Here is a 20,036-nt window from a genome sequence, read left to right on the forward strand (position 1 = left end):
TATATATATATATATGTGTGTGTATATATATATATATATTATCTTAACATGTGATGGCATATATTGTCTGCTTAGCCCTGTCTCTAAAGCTGACCATACACCTATAGATTATCTGCAGATTTTCTATGATCAGATGGAAAAAGTGCAACAATGCCGACATCCAATCAGATTGTTCTGGTATTTTGACAGCCAGCGGGGCCAACTAGCAAGATACTGAAGCTTGGTCCAGCGGGAAAATTCCTCCATCCACATATTTTAGCGTAGATGGAGGAATCTGTTGCACTTTTTCCATCTGACCATAGAAAATCTGCAGATAATCTATAGGTGTATGGCCAGCTTTAGGGTTCGTTCACATCAGATGCAGTGCGTTCCGGCCCGATTCTGTCCGGTGCGGTCCAATCAAGATGCTGCAAGCACTATTTTGATCGGACCAGGCCTCACCGGACCGCAGGCATAATGTGCCTTGCGATCCCGTGCGGCCGATGGGAGTGGCTACGGTGCCATTCACTTCAATGGCCCACCATGCCCCCTCCTGCCCCACAAAAAAGTAGGCCGGCCGCAATGCGATGCAGTGCGTTCTGGCCACAATCGGGCCAGCTTCTGGTGTGAACGAACCCTTAGTTCTCCTGAGAACACAGTATTACCCCAGGGTTGCTGTGAAACACTAAGACCGCCCTGTTGCTTAATTGATTGGATTCAATTTGGTCTACCTTTTTAGTAAAGTTAAACTCCGGCCTTCCATGTCTTGCACAGTTGTACCGGCTCCTCTCCTGTATTGAAATTGCTTACTCTGATTTAACTGCACACTATGAGCTTCTCACAATGTGCATTAGAAGCTGCACATCCATTTTCAATTTAACATTTTCATAAACTGTATTGAAGCTCTTAATTGAATGCTCAGTCTAGGCTTCACAAGTGGCCAAATTCTAGTGATCAATTGAGCTTGTGGGTGGATTGTGGGTAGATTGCTTAGTTTTTAGTGATTACCTGTATTTGCAATTTCTGCTGGCTTCAAAGGGATTGAAATAGACTGAAAATTGCAAGGTGTATGGCAAGTTTAAGTGGCTTCTCGTATGATTATATGATAATGTAAGTACATAGTTGTTTTTTTAAAGTCAGTAGAGCTTTATATTCTTATATTTATATGTGGGTACATCGTACTGTATCACGAGTTAAAGAGGAACTCCAGGGATTACAAAACTAACCCTTGCAGTGGGGCTACCCCTACACTGCAAGGGTTAATTCCCTTTTCAGTCTACGGGGGGGGCAAATAAAGAAGATATACTCACCTGATCCTCTGCCGCAGCCTCTTCTCCCCTTTGTGGTCCAAAGACTGCTGACCTCATTACGCCTTAAGGTCCCCACACACCTTACGATAATCGTACGATAATCGCGGGAAATCCCGCGATCGTACGATTATCGTAAGGTGTGTGGAAGCTGTGCGACCTCTACTACTGTAAGGTCGCACGACTTTAAACTTACGAACATGTTTGAAAACCCGCCGAGCATTGTACGATGTTCGGCGGGTCTGTAGCATGTTCGTAAGATAAAAACCCGATGGGCCGGTGTGCGCAAGCGCACATTGCCCGTTCGGCATTGCGGTCATCTGAAGCCCGCCCCTGGGGGGCGTGGCTTGCGATCATCGCAAGTACGATCTGCCTATGCAAGATAGGCAGATCGTACGTTTTTTTTTAAGTACCTTACAACCATCGCAAGACAAAAGTCTTGCGATGGTTGTAAGGTGTGTGCCCAGCCTTATGTAGTTCCATTGACTTGCATTAGTTGTGAGGACAACAAGGGACAGTTCACAGCCGAAGTGGATTTGTGGAGAGGTGAGCACTGACTGCCGCAGGACTTAGGATCAGGTGAGAATATATGCTTCATTTGCTCCCCTAGACCAAAACGAGCACTGGCAGTGCGGGGGTAGTTCCACTGCAAGTGTAAGTTTTATAAAATCATTATATTCATTCTATATCAGACAAGGACTTAGACAACAGAAGAGAATTCCAATGCAATGTAATTATTATTAAATGATCTCTCCTTTACCCCTGTAAGACTTTTATATATGAAGTTCCAGCAGCTTTACACCTAGGAATAGGTCATTATAATTAATAAGCAGAAATCTGTGTCTGGTTTTCTGAGGATCATTTATGTTAATACTGTTTTAAAATGTTTATTTTTCCATTCCACATTTTACAGGAAAAGTTGGCAGAGAGCAGGAAGAGCCTCTTAAAAGCTGTACAATGGTGAGAACAGATTTCTTAAAATAAAGCTTGACTCTGGCCAAACAGCTAAATACACACATGAAATATGTATATGTTTTTGGTTGTTCTGGTCTTACAAGTAACATTTAACTTTATTTTATGAGGCAGACAATATCTAGAAGAGAAAATAAATATTACTTTAGATATTACTCAGATTAGTTTTCTTAGTTAACTTTATTTAAAGTCTCTGTGGAAGTTACTATGGGCAAACCAAAAGAGGACCTACGACCTTGGCAGAAACCAAAGAAGGGCTTATAACCCAGGCAGAACCCTAAGAAAGACCTACAAATCTGGTGGAAACCAAAGAGTATGTGCAACCCTGGCAGAAACCAAAGGATGAACTATAACCTTTGTGGAAACTAAAGAAGAACCTATGACTTTGCAGAAACCAAAGCAAGACCTATGGAAACTGGTAGAAGACAAAGAAGCACATACAACCCTGGCAGAAACCAAAGGGGAACCTACAGCCCTGGAAAACACTAAACAAGGATTTATAACTTTGGCAGAACCCAAAAGTAGACCTACAAATCTGGCAGAAAGCAACAGAGGAGTTACAACCCTAATAGAAACCAAAACCAGAGTTACCATCATGGTGGAAGACATGAAGCACCTACAACCCTGGCAGAAGTCAAAGCAGGACCCTTGCAGAACAGCCCTTGCAGAACCAAAGGAGAAACTATAACCCTGGTGGAAACTAAAAGAGAATCCATGCACAAACCAAAACAATACCTATAGAGGCTGGTAGAAGACAATGGAGCGCCTAGAAATCTGGTATAAACCAACCTAGGTAAGAGACCTATGGCCCTGACAAACTCCAAAACAAGACCTATTATCCCTGTAGAAGACAATGGGACATCTATGACCTGTCAAAAACCAAAGGATGTCCAATGTCCCTGTAAGAAACTGAAGGAGTGCCTACAACCCTGGGAGAAACCAAAAGAAGACCTACAATTTTGACAGATACCAAAAAATGACTTACAAGCCTGGAAAGGAGCCAAGACAGGACCTATAACCCTGGCACAAACCAAAGCAGGACAAAAAATCTTTACAGAAACCAAAGAAAGACTCGCAACCCTGGTAGAAACCAAAGCAGGACTTAGAACACTGACCTCTAAGATACAGATAGGGTGGCACGATTTGGTAGCTACTTGCGTCATATCAAATATTTTGAAGGACAGTACTGCTGAGGACCAAGGAGACAAGCTCATACAGAAGTGTAATAATGTTATGTATGACTGTAAATATCAGTATTGTCATTGTTTTATTATTATTATTATTTCTTCTAAAAGTATTTATTTCTGCATTTGGTTTCAAGTCAACATGAAGAAAAGGAAAAGGCATTTAAAGACCAGCTTTCTCACCTGGCCTCTCTATTACCCACCTTGCAAGTAAGGATCTATTTATTATGTATGTCTATTTAATATGCAGTTTTCTGACATGTTCAAGGCATACTGTTGGCTTTGCAGTGATTCGGAATAGCAGACTAAAGATGGCCTGGATCCATCTACAAAGTGCCAAGAAATGCAGCTGATGTATTTCCCTAAAAATCTCATTACCGTTTTAATTTTTGATCTTTTCCTGTCTTCAGCTTCTGTTCAGCAATTGGCTCATGCCCAGCTCCCTGGCTAAGGAGCTCTGTAAATGTAACATTGCTGTAGATGCAAGATGGGAGCATGTCTGCACTATTGTCACTCAGGCCAGGTTCACACCTGGGCGATCCGTGACCGCTCAGCAATCGTGCACGATACCGCGCAGATTGCCGTGCGGTCACGGAGTCGCCCACCACTGATGATCGCACTGGCGGTGTCATTATTTTCTAATGGCATCCAAGTCGCACCGGGGCGGATTGCGCAGTTTCTAAAACAGCCACGCGTCGTGAGTTGCAAAAAAAAAGGTACATGTATCTTTTTTGCTGTGATTGCCAAGCAGATGTAACCCCATTAGGGCAGTGCGGCAATAGTTGTGTTCAATTGTGCACGACAGCGCGGTCCCAGGACGCGCATCCCGGATCACCCAGGTCTGCACCAGCCCTTAGGGGAGTTGCACATTCCCCTGCTGCCCTGGGTGGGCTGTGAATAAAGCTGGCCATACACCTATAGATTATCTGCACATTTTCTATAGTCAAATGGAAGAAGTGCAACAGATTCCTCCATCTACGCCAAACTGTGTGGATGGTGGAATCTCCCGCTGGGTCAAGCTTCAGTATCTTGCTAGTTGGCCCCGCTATCTCAAAATACCTGAACAATGCCTGCATCCAATCAGATTGTTCAGGTGCTTTGAGAGCCAGCGGGCCGACTAGCAAGATACTGAAGCTTGACCCAGCGGGAGATTCCACCATCCACACAGTTTGGCGTAGATGGAGGAATCTGTTGCACTTTTTCCATCTGACCATAGAAAGTCTGCAGATAATCTATAGGTGTATGGCCAGCGTAGAGCAAACTGCAGATTATTTCAAATACAAATCCTTACATATGCCTCAGGGGGAATTGTTTCGATTTAGGCAGTTGCACCATTTTCTGGCTTCGTTGAAGGTTCCGGAGCCCGGTAGACAGTTTACTACAATATATGAGAGATGGTGCTTGGGGGACGAAACTTTTCTTATCCCTATTAGGCATCCAGAATGTACCTATTATTTTACTGGGGTGGCTGCAGATCAGCAATACATGTTTAGAAAATAATACATTGTGTAAAAACAAGAATAAGAATTTTTATGTATTTATAAATAACAACGAAGTGTTTAGAAAAACTTCCTATTTGAAGAAAAACAGAAAAGTTGTCCTTTAAATGTTCGCACATACTTCTCAGTACTTATTAATTGCCCTCCTACAAAGACCTTCATTTTGGGGCTCATTTTGGGGCTTCGGTCTTTGCAGAAAAATAGACCCCCACTATGCATACCCAATGTATTCCAATGGCTGGTAGGTTGGTTCAAATGAGGTGGTGGAGGCAACACTATGGGGTTGATTTACTAAAGGCAAATAGGCTTCTCCCTCTGCAAGGAATTGTGCATTTTGCAAGGGAGTTTATCCTTAGCTTAGTGAATAAGGCTCTGCTGACTTCCATCATCCAATCATGTGCAAGGTATTCTTTGCAAAGTAAGTTTTCACCACATTTGTTAAAGGAGAACTATGAGGGGAGTGCTTTTCACTCACCTCATAGTTCTAGCCGACCTGTGACAATGAAACTGTCACAGGTCGGCTCAGTAGATCGGGAAGTGAGCGAACGCATACCGGCGTTCGCTCACCTCTCGATCCTGTCACGGCTCTCTGCCATGACAGGGGAGGGGCTGGATTCCCCCCTCCCCGATCCACCAGCGCTGACGGGGGGACCGGACGGGGGAGGGGGCGGGTACAGCTGGCTCTGCCTCTAGATAGGCAGAGCCAGCTGTCAGTCACACAGCTGGGCGGATCCAGACATAATTGTCGGGATCCGCTTCAGCTGCGGCGTCTCAGTATACCGCGAGCTACAGCTCACGGTATACTGAGCCTAGGGTGACGGGAGGACGCTAGTTTGTGTCCTCCCGTTACCCTAAGGAGAACTATGGGGAAAAACCTTAACCCCATAGTTCTCCTTTAAGCTAAAGGAAAATTCTCATGCAAACTGAACAGCCTTCCTTTCTCCTTGCACTGCGTTCATATTAGAAGTCTCCAGGTAAGACAAAGAAATTAAAAATAATTGTTGTGTCAGGGTGTGACTGAGTGTCTACGTGACAGGAAGTGAAAGGGAATTTCTGCCATAGGGACTCACACGTTAGTTAAAACATGACAGCTTGTTTTCGTTCAGCTGATACTTTCTTAGTACATGGCCATTGTCCTCTTCTCTCTTAGGTCCATCTGGTCACGTGTTCAGCTTTCCTGAGCTCGGCGAACAAGGCCGAGTTCCTGTACTTGGGTTATGTAAGTAGTTATTAAATTATTATTATTAAAAATATAAAACATATCAATCCAGAATTGTCAGATAGATGTTGGAGGTGTAACATAGAGGAGGGAACATACTTACATATTTGGTGGAGTTGTCCCAGACTACAGCCGTTCTGGGTTGTCAATATTTGAAATATATAGCTCTATGGAGGAAATTGATATGGAAAATGATCCTTTTACTGCTTTACTTTCATTGATACCTGGTTCTATAAAAAAGATAAAAGGCGATATTTTAAGATTGATAATGGTTGCAGCTAGAATTAGTATATCACGGGGTTGGAAATCAACGGCACCGCCTACACTAGAGAGCTGGTCGAACATAATGGAGGAAATAAGACATATGGAGGAATTAAGTGAAAGGGATGGAGATAAAAATGATAACCACAATAAGATATGGGGAAAAATGGGAAATATATAGACAGACAGAGGAATATAGGAAAGATCTAGATAAAGATAAAGTGTAAAGAAGGAGACATGGTCGAGAAGAAATTACACATCTATAGATATACTGTATACGGGTAATGCATGTATGGCCAAATGGCAAATACAAAATCTCTAGACAGTGTAGAAGGGTGTGGCAATGCCACAATGTGATTTGGCAACATTACCCCCAAGAACACTCCGTTAGAGGGGCTAAAAGGTTCCATAATGGGAATACCTTTGCAGAGGAGGAACTGGCTGTTCAGTTCCTTCCAGGTTTTCCAGACTATAGTGGGATGGGATCTCCAGTCCTGGGGCCAGGTGTTGCCAGTGGCCAGGTTGGGCTGAACAGGTGGCTGAGAGCAGCCTTATTAGGAAGCCAGCCCAGTGCTTTAGAAGAGAGTTGTGGGTGTGCTGTAGGCACACGGCTACAGGCAGACGCTGCTGCGTGCGTGAGCACTGGTGACACATCCAGGAAGGCTGGAGAGGTCCAGAGGGTCGGTGACCCTGAGATACTTGTCGGGGAGACAGAGAGAGACAGTGACCCACAAGGGGTGAATGCTAAAAGTCTTGGAGCTGAGGGAAGCTGCTGAGGACTGTATTTCCAGGGAAAGTCCTGGGACTATAACACTGGAGTGTATATGCTGTAGCTCGCGGTATACTGAGACGCCGCAGCAACTAGCGGTATACTCAGACGCCGCAGCTGAAGCGGATCCCGACAATTATGCCGGGATCCGCCCAGCTGCGTGATTGACAGCTGGCTCTGCCTATCTAGAGGCAGAGCAAGCTGTACCCGCCCCCTCCCTCCCTCGTCCGTTCCGCCAGTCAGCGCTGGCGGATCGGAGCGGGGAGGGGGGGATCCAGCCCCCCCCCTGTCATGGCAGAGAGCTGTGACAGGATCGAGAGGTGAGCGAACGCCGGTATGTGTTCGCTCACTTCCCGATCTACTGAGCCGACCTGTGACAGTCTCATTGTCACAGGTCGGCTAGAACTATGAGGTGAGTGAAAAGCACTCACCTCATAGTTCTCCTTTAAGAGGGTAAGGAATGAAGAATATTTTTTGAAGGGAGGGGAGTCACGGGGTCTTATAGTAGAGGAAGAAAATAGGGTAAAGTGGGTGGGGATAGTCACACATAGGGTTTTTCTTAATGAAATGGGCATTTTTTTGGATTTTTTTTTTTTTTTATTAGATTTAGGATTCACAGAAAGGGGGGAACATAGACTAGAGGATTAAGGTAAATAACACAATATAAATGAATATTTGTCCATGGACATCTTACTTTGATCACTTCATGAATACACATAATATATATAGGTAGATATAAATAAAGGAGGTGGAGGGGGAGAGAGGAAGTTGGGATTATGGGTTGATAAAATAACACTAGTGGTGTATAAGATACTGATTCCTTCCCTCCATCACAGAAGAAGATAAGAGTTGTAGATTGAAAGTGAGAAGAGAGTAGAGGTGGGTTTTGGATGAAGCTGAGTGGTAGCGAAAGGAAAAATAAAGGGTGTCTGATAGGGAGCGGATGTCATTTCTTCTTTCTTTTTGTTTTTTAACAAAGATATGTACAATTTATAGATAGATGGATGACATATATTTTTATATGTATTATGTAAGAATGCAATGTATTTAAATGAAATAATTATAATAAATTGGTGAGATGAATGTGTAGTTCAGCTTAACTATGTCGTGGTTCCTCTTTGTCTTTCAGCAACTAATGGAAAGGCTGCAGAAAATTGTCAAACTCCCATATCGCTTGCGGCCATCACAGAGCAGCAAGGTAAATAACTAAGCCGGTTTTCAATCGTTTATAGTTTCCTTTGTATCTTGTGTTTCATTTTCTTGTACTTGTTCTTGTTCTTGGGATTTTTATGTGGATTACAGTAAATGATTCCGTATGGTCTGCAGATCAATACAGATTATGGAGCAGAGTTTGCACATTGCCTGGAACCACTGTTGATGCTAAACCTGCGCCGGGCTGGCAATGTGAGCAGCAGTTGTGGAGGAGCTGGACATGGAAATGGAAGCATGTAAGTGTTCCTAGCTCTCTGATACCTCTAAGATGCATCCATACACATCCATACCCTGATACCTTAAAGTTGTATCCATACATATCCATACCCTGATACCTCAAAGATGTATCCATACCCTGATACCTCAAAGTTGTATCCATACATATCCATACCCTGATACATCTTAGATGTATCCATACATATCCATACCCTGATACCTCAAAGTTGTATCCATACATATCCATACCCTGATACCTCAAAGTTGTATCCATACATATCCATACCCTGATACCTCAAAGTTGTATCCATACATATCCATACCCTGATACCTCAAAGTTGTATCCATACATATCCATACCCTGATACCTCAAAGTTGTATCCATACATATCCATACCCTGATACCTCAAAGTTGTATCCATATATATCCATACCCTGATACCTCAAAGTTGTATCCATACATATCCATACCCTGATACATCTAAGATGTATCCATATATATCCATACCCTGATACCTCAAAGTTGTATCCATACATATCCATACCCTGATACATCTAAGATGTATCCATACATATCCATACCCTAATACCTCAAAGATGTATCCATATATAGCTATACCCTGATACCTCAAAGTTGTATCCATACATATCCATACCCTGATACATCTAAGATGTATCCATACATATCCATACACTGATACCTCAAAGATGTATCCATACATATCCATACACTGATACCGCTTAGATGTATCCATACATATCCATACCCTGATACCTCTAAGATGTATCCATACCCTGATACCTCAAAGTTGTATCCATACATATCCATAACCTGATACCTCTAAGATGTATCCATATATATCCATACCCTGATACCTCAAAGTTGTATCCATACATATCCATACCCTGATACCTTGAAGTTGTATCCGTATATATCCATACACTGATACTGCGAAGATGTATCCATGTATATCCATACCCTGATACCTCTAAGATGTATCCATACATACCCATACTCTGATACCTCAAATATGTATCCATACATATCCATACCCTGTTACCTCGAAGTTGTATCCGTATATATCCATACCCTGATACCGCGAAGATATATCTCTTCTGCTGTGTTACCTGGTGCCTAGGGTCATCTTCTTTGCAGTGTTTATTTGGTGCCTAGGGTCATCTTCTTTGCAGTGTTATTTGGTGCCTAGGGTCATCTTCTTTGCAGTGTTTTCTGGTGCTTAGGGTCATATCCTCTGCAGTGTTATCTGGTGCCTAGGATAATTTCTTCTGCAGTATTATCTGGTGCCTAGGGTCATCTCCTCTGCAATGCTATATGTGCCAGGGTCATCTCCTCTGCAGTGTTATCTGTTGCCCAGGGTCATCTCCTCTGCAATGCTACCGTATCTGGTGCCTGTGGTCATCTTCCCTGCAGCACAGGAGGAACCACTGCGGGGGCCAAGGATAGTGACACAACCAGACGTATCAGTTTCTGAAGAAACTTTAGCTGAAGATTTCTGGTCATTACAATGGCGTTCACCAGCATGGGCAGCGGGAGAGAGGAACGCTGACTTTCTTCTTTACAAGTGACAGATTTATTTGGAATTTCATTGAAGTGTCAGAATCTCTCTAACAACAAACTAAACCAATACAGCCATTACAGAACTCTTCTATTGTGTGAAAATAATTGTTGCAAACAGCAATTACTCTTCATAAAACTACAATTTGTAACAACAGCGACTTATAACTTTGATCTAAGAGAAAATAGCATTGTACAAGCATGAGAACATTCTCGCTGCATGAAGTTCAAAGACAATGAGCTTGTTCTAATGGAAGCATTTGTCGTTATTACTAGAGTGCTAAGTATAATCACTCAGTAACTTTGCTGCGCCAAGAGAACGTCATGTATGAAACGGCATCTTGAAGTTGTTAGCATTTCCGTGTTTTGTGATCCTGCGAGATGCTGTGCGCTGATTATCCTGCACGCTCTAACATTTGCTAATAATTGCCCTTGACTCTGGGGTTTCTGGCTGCTTGTTCTTGTTACAGAAGAATGAAAACAGCTGTAGGGATTAATGATGAGCAGACTGCCTGGTTGTTACAACGTTCTGCACTGACAATTCCAGGAAAACCAGACAAAAGGATAACAGATGAACCACAGAGGGGGGGCTTGAGCAGTTACTGAGAGTTAGTTTATGCTCTGATACAGATCCCGAAAGGACAATTTAGAGCTGGACTCCAGCAAAACAGCTAATACACCGATACAATACATATATGTTACCTGTCCTATCTGTCAAAGCTCCTGTCATTCTGCCCAGACACTTCTGTGATTTATACACCTCTGCCAGTCAGCACAGCCATGAGGGTGACACCACTTTTTCTTTTAAAGGAGCTGTAAAGTCCCAGCATATCCTCTCCTGTTATAACATCAGCATTGTAATAGGAATACATACTGTAGTTGTTTCTGATAATACAATCAAAGCTTACTGGGAAAATCCCTTTTATGTAGTGAGTTCTGCCTTCCGTCTGCCCATCACTTCCAACAATCATGCATTTCTGCCAGCAAGCAATGATAATGTTACATTGTTCTGATGTTGAGTTGTAGTTCAGAAGGCAGGTTCTGTGAGAATTGTGACACAAGTGCATATTCACAGGGCTGAGTGAAATGGTGTCAGTGCTTTGAGAAAGTACATCCTATGGGTAACTTCAATAAATTAGTTTACTAACTTCTAGATCAGGGGTAGGCAAAGTGGCCATCTTGCTGTATTTAACTACCACTCCCATGATGTGTTACAAGATTCGGTCAGCTTGATGCTGATTGGCTGGGAAGCTGGATTCCCAGCCAATCAGCATGGAGCCAGCTTTCCGGCTGCCACAAGGAAAACCGGGAAGCGGGTTATTACCTGCCACCAGCTTCCTGATTGGCTGGGGAACTCTCCCTCCAACCGGAAATTCCAGTATCAGGGAAGGTATCAGAACATTTGGGCGAGCAGATCTATCATTCTCTAGGTGCCTTTATAGCCCATTCTCTTCTTTGCGGTCTATTTGTTCACATTTTGGTGTGCCGTACCCTTCTCTAGGATTGCGGCCCGTTTTCTGTGTCAATCTGTACTGCAATCTTCAGATTCCTGCATGAGCCCAGTCATGACAAGTGCTCTTTAAATAACCCAGGTATTGTATTTTTTTATTTTCTTTGCTTTATAAATGGTAGCTAAGGACTAAACCGCCCGGTCCAGTTCTTTTATCTGTCCCGCCCGCTGCCACAATTTTTCACGTACAGTAAGTCACATGCGGTTTTACCTGGGTGATTAGCAGTGTGTCGGGTTATAGAGGAACCGCCGGGCACGTGTTCTGACTGCAACTATTTATATCAGAATTTCAAGGAACTCTCAGCACTCGGGTCTTTAGCACCAGCTATATATATATGACACAGAGCGAACAGGCATCTAAAATGCAGCTCAGAAATAAAGCGGGACAGAGATGGCCCTTGTCATACCGACGGAGTCACTGAGGCCGGATCTATAATACTAAACACCGGGATATTATAGAAGACAGAAATCTGCCGGGACTGGTAAAGTCACTTTATTTTCTTTTATTATAAATGGTAATGTTTTTACTGGGTATTGGATAGCCGTGATCAGTTCATGGAACATTGTACATTTCCTCCTTAAACCAAAGCAGCCAATAGGATGCTGAGAAACATCCCATGTGGTTTTCTTTTCATTTCCTAAAACCTTATCGGGTGTTTGATGGAATTGAGCCCAAACTCATAGGTGTCCTAGTAAATTCTACCCACTGAACAAGCAGAACCGCGTCCCTTTAAAATGTATTAGCAGTTGGTGTTGTTTTGGGCAGTTGCTAAAATAAATAAATACATATATATAGTTATTTATTTAAATACTTCGGTACTGTTTTTATATTGTGTAAATCAAAAGAAAAATTACATTGCTGCTCCCTTGTATATGTTTTACTTGATTTTAGTTATGTTTTTGGGAATAACAAGTTGTTGTTTTTTTCAAAAGTTATAAATCAAACGTCAAAAACAAATAACACTGCTGATTCACTGAACTTTTATTGTGTTTTGGGACTCAAATGAAGGTTCTCTCTATATGACATGAACATGTCTTTTGGTCAGTACTGGTAGTATTTAAAAATGTGCATGTTTTTTCAAAATTATATCATTCTAACAATAATATGATTTTAACAGCAGCTAGAAAAGACAACGCTGCATTTACTAGTTTTATTAATGTTGTTGTTGTTATTATTATTTGTATATTACTTTTGTTGTTTTTAATGTTAATATTTGTATTATTCTTATTTTAACTGTTGTTGGTTATATTGCTTTATCTATAAAGATAGCATTTAACATCTATCTATCTATCTATCTATCTATCTATCTATCTATCTATCTATCTATCTCTCACATAAACATGTATCTACATTTTGTAAATTTTGCATTTTATTTATAGTCATTACTTTGAAATGCATTTCAAAAAAATACATGAACTCATTTTAAGGCTTAGTGTCTTTTTTTTTTTTTTTGCAATGATAGTAATTTATTACCTAGAACAAAGTACTGTGCATCAGGGAGAATCAATCAGTAAAGGCAATGTATAAATGACACTGTAACCGGAACAGAGAGAAGCTTGTGCAATGCAGCATATTTACATAGCCTGTTGGATAGTTCGATCATGCGCAGTGCAGGGCTTAGACTTTAGGCGAGTGGTAGTCACGTGGACAGAAACATGGACGCTCCGGGAGATTGGACCATCGGAGAACAACGTGCTGCGGTGCGCTTTCTTTGGTCATAGAGACTGAAACCAGTGGAAATTCACCGTCAGATGTTGGCTCAGTATAATCATAGCAGGAAAGCAACAGCGTGTGAAGGTTGCGACCCAGTTCTTGAGATGGTATGAAGAAGATCGGAGTATTCTGGAGAGAATTGTCGCTGGCGCTGTGTGATTATCACATGTTCGGCCAGTTGAAGGAGGCGCTCTGTGGTGGCAGTCACCTCAAATGATGAAGTAAAGGAAGGGGTGCACACCTGGCATCTAAAAAGCTTATTCTCTGCAGGAATACAGAAGCTAGTTGAGCAATACAACATGTGCATCATCTTGCATGGGGACTGTGCGGAAAAGCGATATGTTCAGGTGCTCCCAGCTACTTCTATTAAAGTTGTTAAATGTATTTTGTCTTTACTTTTTGAGTCTCCCTCGTATATATTTTAGGACAAATAACAGAACTGAATAAATATGCCCTGCTATGGTCACATAGAAGTTTTCTGAAGACTGTGTGTACACCTCTATTATCTGCCCATCTGCCGTGGGACAGACACAAAGCAGCTTGTAGAGTGAGTTATGCACAGAAGATGTAAAGGGCATTGCAGAAGGTTCTTCCAGAGTTTTGGCCAGTTGGAATAACGAATGCTCATGTTTGCAGCTGAACATTTCTAGTGACATCTTTGGTTTTGTTTTGCAGGATCTCCAGTGGTCAGTGCTCGACGACATTAATGATGCCAGGGTGTTCCTGTGACAAAATGTCCATCACAGGGTCCGTTGTCCGGAAACCCACCATGCACCGATACATCAGCACAAAAGTCCTGCTGGCTGAGGGAGAGGATAACCCATTTACTAAACATTGCCGCAACTATGAGGACACATACAAGGTAAGGATCTGCCACACAGCAACTGCCCTCCCAACACTGACGCTTCCTGTAACACTAACACTCGTTATAACCCTAAAACTAACCCTCTCTTTAACCCTCACGGCAACACTCCTTGTAACTGTTATACTAACACTAGACACTAACACTAAACACTGCAACTCTTCTTGTAACCGCCATACAAATCATAACACTAACTCTTCTGCAACTCCCTGTAACCCCAATGCTAAACTTTTTGGAAACCCCAACACTAAACTTCTCTGTAACCCCAACACTGAGCCTCTCTGTAACCTCAACATTAACCCTCCTAGTAATCCTCTCTTTTACCCCAACACTAACCTTCCCTGTAACCCCAATACTATCCCTCCATGTAACCCTAACACCAACCCCCTCTTTAGCCAAACACTGTCCCTCGTAACCCCAAGACTAACCCTCCAAAATGTAAACCTTTCGTCTTGTTTGTGTGCTCTCCTCCTGTGCGTTAGAAAGCTTTGAGGTGAAGACCTCCACTTCCTTTTCTGAAAGATACCAGCAATGCAATCTGCTGTTTCATCTTTCCGCATACTTCTATTCCATATACTTCTGTGCCAGTCAGTCTTCATTCTAACTTCCTCATCCATCCTGTGTCAGGCAGGGAATGATCGGAGAAGCTAAATAGAAGATTAAAGGACACCTGTGTTGCAAGAAACTCATAGGGTGCCATTACTTACTGATGAACAAACCTAGCCTGATCGACCATTTATCTCAGGGGTAGCCAAACTCCGACCCTCCAGCTGTGGTGAAACTACAAATCCCACAATGCATCTCTCTCTCTGGGAGTCATGTCTGTGGCTGTGAGAATCTTGCAATGCCTCGTGGGATTTGTAATTCCACCACAGCTGGAGGGCCAGAGTTTGGCTACCCCTGGTTATCTGATGTGTGCTCACAAGTACGCAGTGCGACAGTTGTGTGGAACAGTAGAACTGTCCACAATGGGTAAACTTTCATGTCTATAAAGGTATCTTTTGAATATTTGGAACCTGTTGGGAATAGAATTTTAAAGGGATCTTGGTGGGCATGGTGGCCCCAAAACCCCCAGTTTAAAAAAACAGAATCCCCACTGGAAACGCCTCTGGGGAATGGAGCAGACTGAACTTTGAGGAGTGCATATAGCAGATCATAGTTGGTTAAATTGTCTATAAACCCTATCAATTAACTTCTTATCTATCTGCTCCCTCAAAGTACTTTGTTGTATTTGCTAGATAAGTGCCAAAAAATACTTGTTGAGCCTGCCAGAGACCTAGTGAGCTCCTACCTTCTTGTGCTGTCTTCAGTGTTATCTCAAGCAGTGTTGTCAGCCCTGCCTAGTTCAACTCTTTCAACTACAAAACACCTACCCCTATGTCATGGAGAAGAGGATGATCTGAAGCCCTACCCAGTGCTGTCCTGGGGTGACAACATGCACCTCCAGAAAAAACAGTACAGTGAGTGAGTGGCGTGACAGTCACCTTAGGGCAGGAAGTGTGTTACTGGCATAATTACCAGTCCAAAATAAAGGAAAAAGATGTGGCCACCACATCTAAGAAATGTAGTATGTTATATGTATTTCTTGGGTTTAGATACACTTTTATGATTTGACACGAGTTTGCTGTGAGGCCCACTCCTTCAAGATCATACTAGACATCTATTTTTCCTGCAGACCATCCAGACAGAGATTCAGAACCTGAAGGACCAGGTCCAGGAGCTTCACAGAGACCTGACCAAGCACCATTCCCTCATCAAGACAGACACAATGAGCGAGATCATCCAGAAGTCTCTGCAGGTGGACGTGCACATTGCTTCTGAGTATTCTTCAGTGGAAATGATGAGGATGGCATTTGAGGAGGTCAGTTTGTTTATCAGACCAATGGATGGCTGGGCTAAGAGAGGAGATAATAGGAGTTCCATGAACCTTGAACCAGGAATAAATCTGTAACAATTGCAAGAGGCACAGCTATGATTGAAGCCACAGGACAACCATTGTTATCAGCCATCGGAGGCCTCTAAAGCCTTCTGTGTGAAAAGTGTCCTCAAGAAAAATCTGTTGCCCTGTTTTAAGTATTTTCATTAAATTCAGGAATATTTATTGTCCCTAATTGCAGCTTTTCGATTTTTAACTCCTCTCTAGATCTGGGAAGAAACCTACCAAAGGGTGGCAAATGAGCAGGAAATTTATGAAGGTAATGTGACATGTTTCTGCAATATTGAGAGTTAGGTTGTACTAGCTACTAGAGAGGTCTGTCCGGCAACATCTAACCCTCTTATCACCTTGTAGATAGAACTACTTAATGACTTTATTTTTCCTCACTTCCTGTCCTGATGATCAAACAAGGAACTGGGGAGATCTCCCCAGTGGGGCAACAAGCACCGATAAAATCCTAACTATACAAGAAACAGTTAAGAGTGCCACACAAATGGCCAAGGAGTTCAAAGAGATGTTATATTAGATAATCAGTAGCACAATGCCGGCCTGTTGAGAGAGTTGCAGACACTTCACCTTCATCAGGACCATTAGCAGTCAATACCCCAACCATGGTCTCTCATTCTCTGCAGCTCAGCTACATGACCTCCAGCAACTGAAACAAGAAAACAGCTACTTGACCACAATTGCCAAACAGATTGCGCCATACGTACGATCCATCGCAAAGGTCAAAGAACGATTGGAGCCCAGGTAGGAAAGTTTGGTTTAAGCACTTGTAGCCAAGAAATAATTTGTAATATCTTTTCATCCTGATACATTTTTGGGGGTGTATGATAGTTAATTTGCTCCTGGTTGGCCATAACCTCCCCATCCTGACCACCATTTCCACCTACTACACTAAAATGTAAGAGAAAGCCCAGTAATTCATAAGCTGGAAAAAAGCTGCTCTGGGCCAACTTGGCACACAGTTACATGTCAATATGCCTAGGCATTTGGGCACATGATCTCAGATAAAAGGGCTTGGGGGGCTTATCTTTAAACAGTAAGTACTATCCTTGTCGCACTCCTTACCAATATGTCCCTTGTAGTGGGGGGTGCTCGCAGTGACCGCGGATGGCGCCGCGAATGTCAGCAAAAATGTAGAAATGTCACCAGCACACCAATCCTTTCGGGACCGTGCAGGGTCACTTCACCCTGCGCGGTCCCGAAAGCGCTTGTTTGGTCATATGACAAAGAACTTCAATAAATGAAGCTTTTGCTATTTTAAAAGGATTGGTGTGCTGGTGACATTTCTACATTTTTTTAAATCTTTAAACAGGACTGCCCAATCACTACGTCTGGCTTGAACTTTGTTTTTCCCTATCAGCTGGGATTACAGAGCTGTCTCCCATTCAACAAAGGATCAGTTCATGTTGGCTTTACTTGTATGCTCTACTGAGCTACATGAAGGGCCTAGGCCTATAGGATGTGCAGCCATGCTTCTTTTTGTCTTGCCTTCCTTCTCCGGCCTCAGTCTCCCAGATGCTTCAAATATTCCTTCATCTATATAGAGGGATTACATTGGGAGGAATCAACCACTGCCTTATAAATGAAAGCTGTATTTAACCTGCTTCTATTTTGCCTTCCCTTGTTCCTATTTTCCCCTCACATCCACATGTAACAAAATTATTACATTAAACGTCTTTGTTTTCATTACACACCTTATTTTAGATCCAGTGACATCACCAATGGGTCTCTGAGCTTCTCCATGGAATGCAGGTAGATCATGGCTGGTGGAAGGTGCTGGTAGAGACCTAGAGACCCAATGATGACATCACTGGGTCTAAGATAAAGTAAGCAATGAGGAAGTTTTTATTTAAGCATTAAGTTAGCATTTTGATGAGGGAGGAACCAGGGAAGGGGAAAATATATAGCAGATTAAACTGTAGGGTGTGTAGAGCATGCTCACTTGCAAGGTGCATTTTCAACTAGCTTAGTGAATGGGGTGCTGACTTCACGATTGGATTTCCTTTGCAAAGGGAATTTGCACTTTGTCTCACTTCATTCTCCAACAGTGAAACCTCACTTTAAAATGTAAACATACTGTACCCCTTTAGGTAACCGGGGTCATTAAGTAGCTGCATTTCACACAACTGTGATATACCTTTTACATAACAGACTGAAAGAACCGAAAGATGATGGATCTGAGAAAATCTCTGAAGATTCCTCAATGATGGAGCTGCATGGCAGGTAACAATTCCTCCAATGACACATACACCAATGTAGAGCCTATTATACTGTATATACAGCGCACACATTACATTTTGTATGGTTATCCTGCCACAGATCTCCAGGATCACAAGATCTTTGCCTTGGGTTCAGGCCAGTGTAATGATCTACCTTACACCTACCTCCATGTACCCATCAGAAGTCTTTAAATTCATTGACTGCATACTTGACTTAGGCTGGTCATACGCGGCTTGAATTCCCTAGTTCAGCTCCTTGGACTGAATAAAGCTGGCCATACACCTTACAATTATCTGCAGATTTTCTGTGGTCAGATGGAAAAGGTGCAACAGATTCCTCCCTCTACACTGAACTGTGTGGATGGAGTAATCTCCACCTGGGCCAATCTGTTGCACTTTTTCCATCTGACCACAGAAAATCTGCAGATAAATTGTAAGGTGTATGGGCACCTTAAGAGAGATCAGTTGGTCCTCCAATTTTTGCTAGCAGCATGGATGGAGGAATCTCCACTGCTGCAAATTTAATTGAGGCAGCCACGGGTGTCTGAATACAACAGCAGGCAGAGAAGATTCCTCTATCTATGCTGTTAGCGTGAAAGGGGGACCGGTGGAAGAACCGCATCTCATAGGGTGTAGTCACTGTTTGGCTGCAAGTTTTCCATCCGGCTCTTTCAATTTTTAAGTTGATATTGGTCAAGCCAAAGAGTGCTTGCAAGTCCACCCACTGTTCCAATTTTGGCTGATTGAGCAGGAATCGGATAAAATTTGTGCAGTTTATGGCCAGCTTTGGTGTTTAACATATTAAATGCAAACAAGACTGGAATGTAGGGCTGGTAATGATTCACATTTTTGTGTTCGATTAATCGAAATTTTTAAAAATAGATTAATCGATTAATTTCGATTAATTATAACGCACATACAGATCCAACTACATTGGCCTATACACATACAGCAAGTTTGCTTTGTGATTGGCCAGGAGGAGATGCCTGACTGAAGATGAATTAATTAATTTCTTCTTAATACATCATTTTGGTATATTTAAAGGAGATTGTACAATGAGATTGTATTGTGTATCTCCAGCTTTAGGATTACTGCACATGTTAACAGTGTAACATTTCGCTGAAATTGATCACGTGATCACACAACAGAAGCCGGAGCCGATGTTTGATAACCGAATGCTGAACCTGCTGAGCGATGATGTCTTGTCGAAAAGCAAAGACTATTACAGGCTGAAGCAGAGCGTCCCGTCCTGGAAGGGGTTAAGCACCTAAGATGGCTTCAAAATCATCTTCTTTCCAGCGAAAGGTCCCCACACACCTTGCGATAGTTGTACGATAATCGCGGGAAATCCCGCGATCGTACGATTATCGTAAGGTGTGTGGGAGCCGTGCGACCTCTACTACTGTAAGGTCGTACGACTTTTAACTTACGAACATGTTCGGAAACCCGCCGAGCATCGTACGATGTTCGGCGGGTGTGTAGCATGTTCGTACGATAAAAGCCAGGCGGGCCGGTGTGCGCAAGCGCACACTGCCCGTTCGGCATTGCGATCATCGGAAGCCCGCCCCACAGGGGGGCGCGGCTTGCGATCATCG

At 42.8% G+C, this 20,036-nt stretch overlaps 1 protein-coding gene across 1 annotated transcript in view; it reads left to right on the top strand.

Annotated features, from left to right (window-relative positions):
- Positions 1–19,712, top strand: part of RNF207 (ring finger protein 207) — a 29,631-nt gene extending 9,919 nt beyond the window's left edge. The window contains exons 7-18 of the mRNA XM_018576522.1: positions 2,200–2,246; positions 3,580–3,652; positions 6,092–6,160; positions 8,320–8,388; positions 8,517–8,638; positions 14,094–14,280; positions 15,956–16,141; positions 16,424–16,475; positions 16,849–16,966; positions 18,374–18,441; positions 18,542–18,612; positions 19,590–19,712. Coding sequence (XP_018432024.1) covers positions 2,200–2,246; positions 3,580–3,652; positions 6,092–6,160; positions 8,320–8,388; positions 8,517–8,638; positions 14,094–14,280; positions 15,956–16,141; positions 16,424–16,475; positions 16,849–16,966; positions 18,374–18,441; positions 18,542–18,612; positions 19,590–19,712 — 1,185 coding nt within the window. The remainder of the gene's footprint in view (positions 1–2,199; positions 2,247–3,579; positions 3,653–6,091; positions 6,161–8,319; positions 8,389–8,516; positions 8,639–14,093; positions 14,281–15,955; positions 16,142–16,423; positions 16,476–16,848; positions 16,967–18,373; positions 18,442–18,541; positions 18,613–19,589) is intronic.
- The last annotated feature ends 324 nt before the right edge of the window (positions 19,713–20,036 follow it).

This window comes from Nanorana parkeri, unplaced genomic scaffold (assembly GCF_000935625.1).
Source record: "Nanorana parkeri isolate BGI_ZX_2015 unplaced genomic scaffold, ASM93562v1 scaffold5, whole genome shotgun sequence".
NCBI classification, from domain to species: domain Eukaryota; kingdom Metazoa; phylum Chordata; class Amphibia; order Anura; family Dicroglossidae; genus Nanorana; species Nanorana parkeri.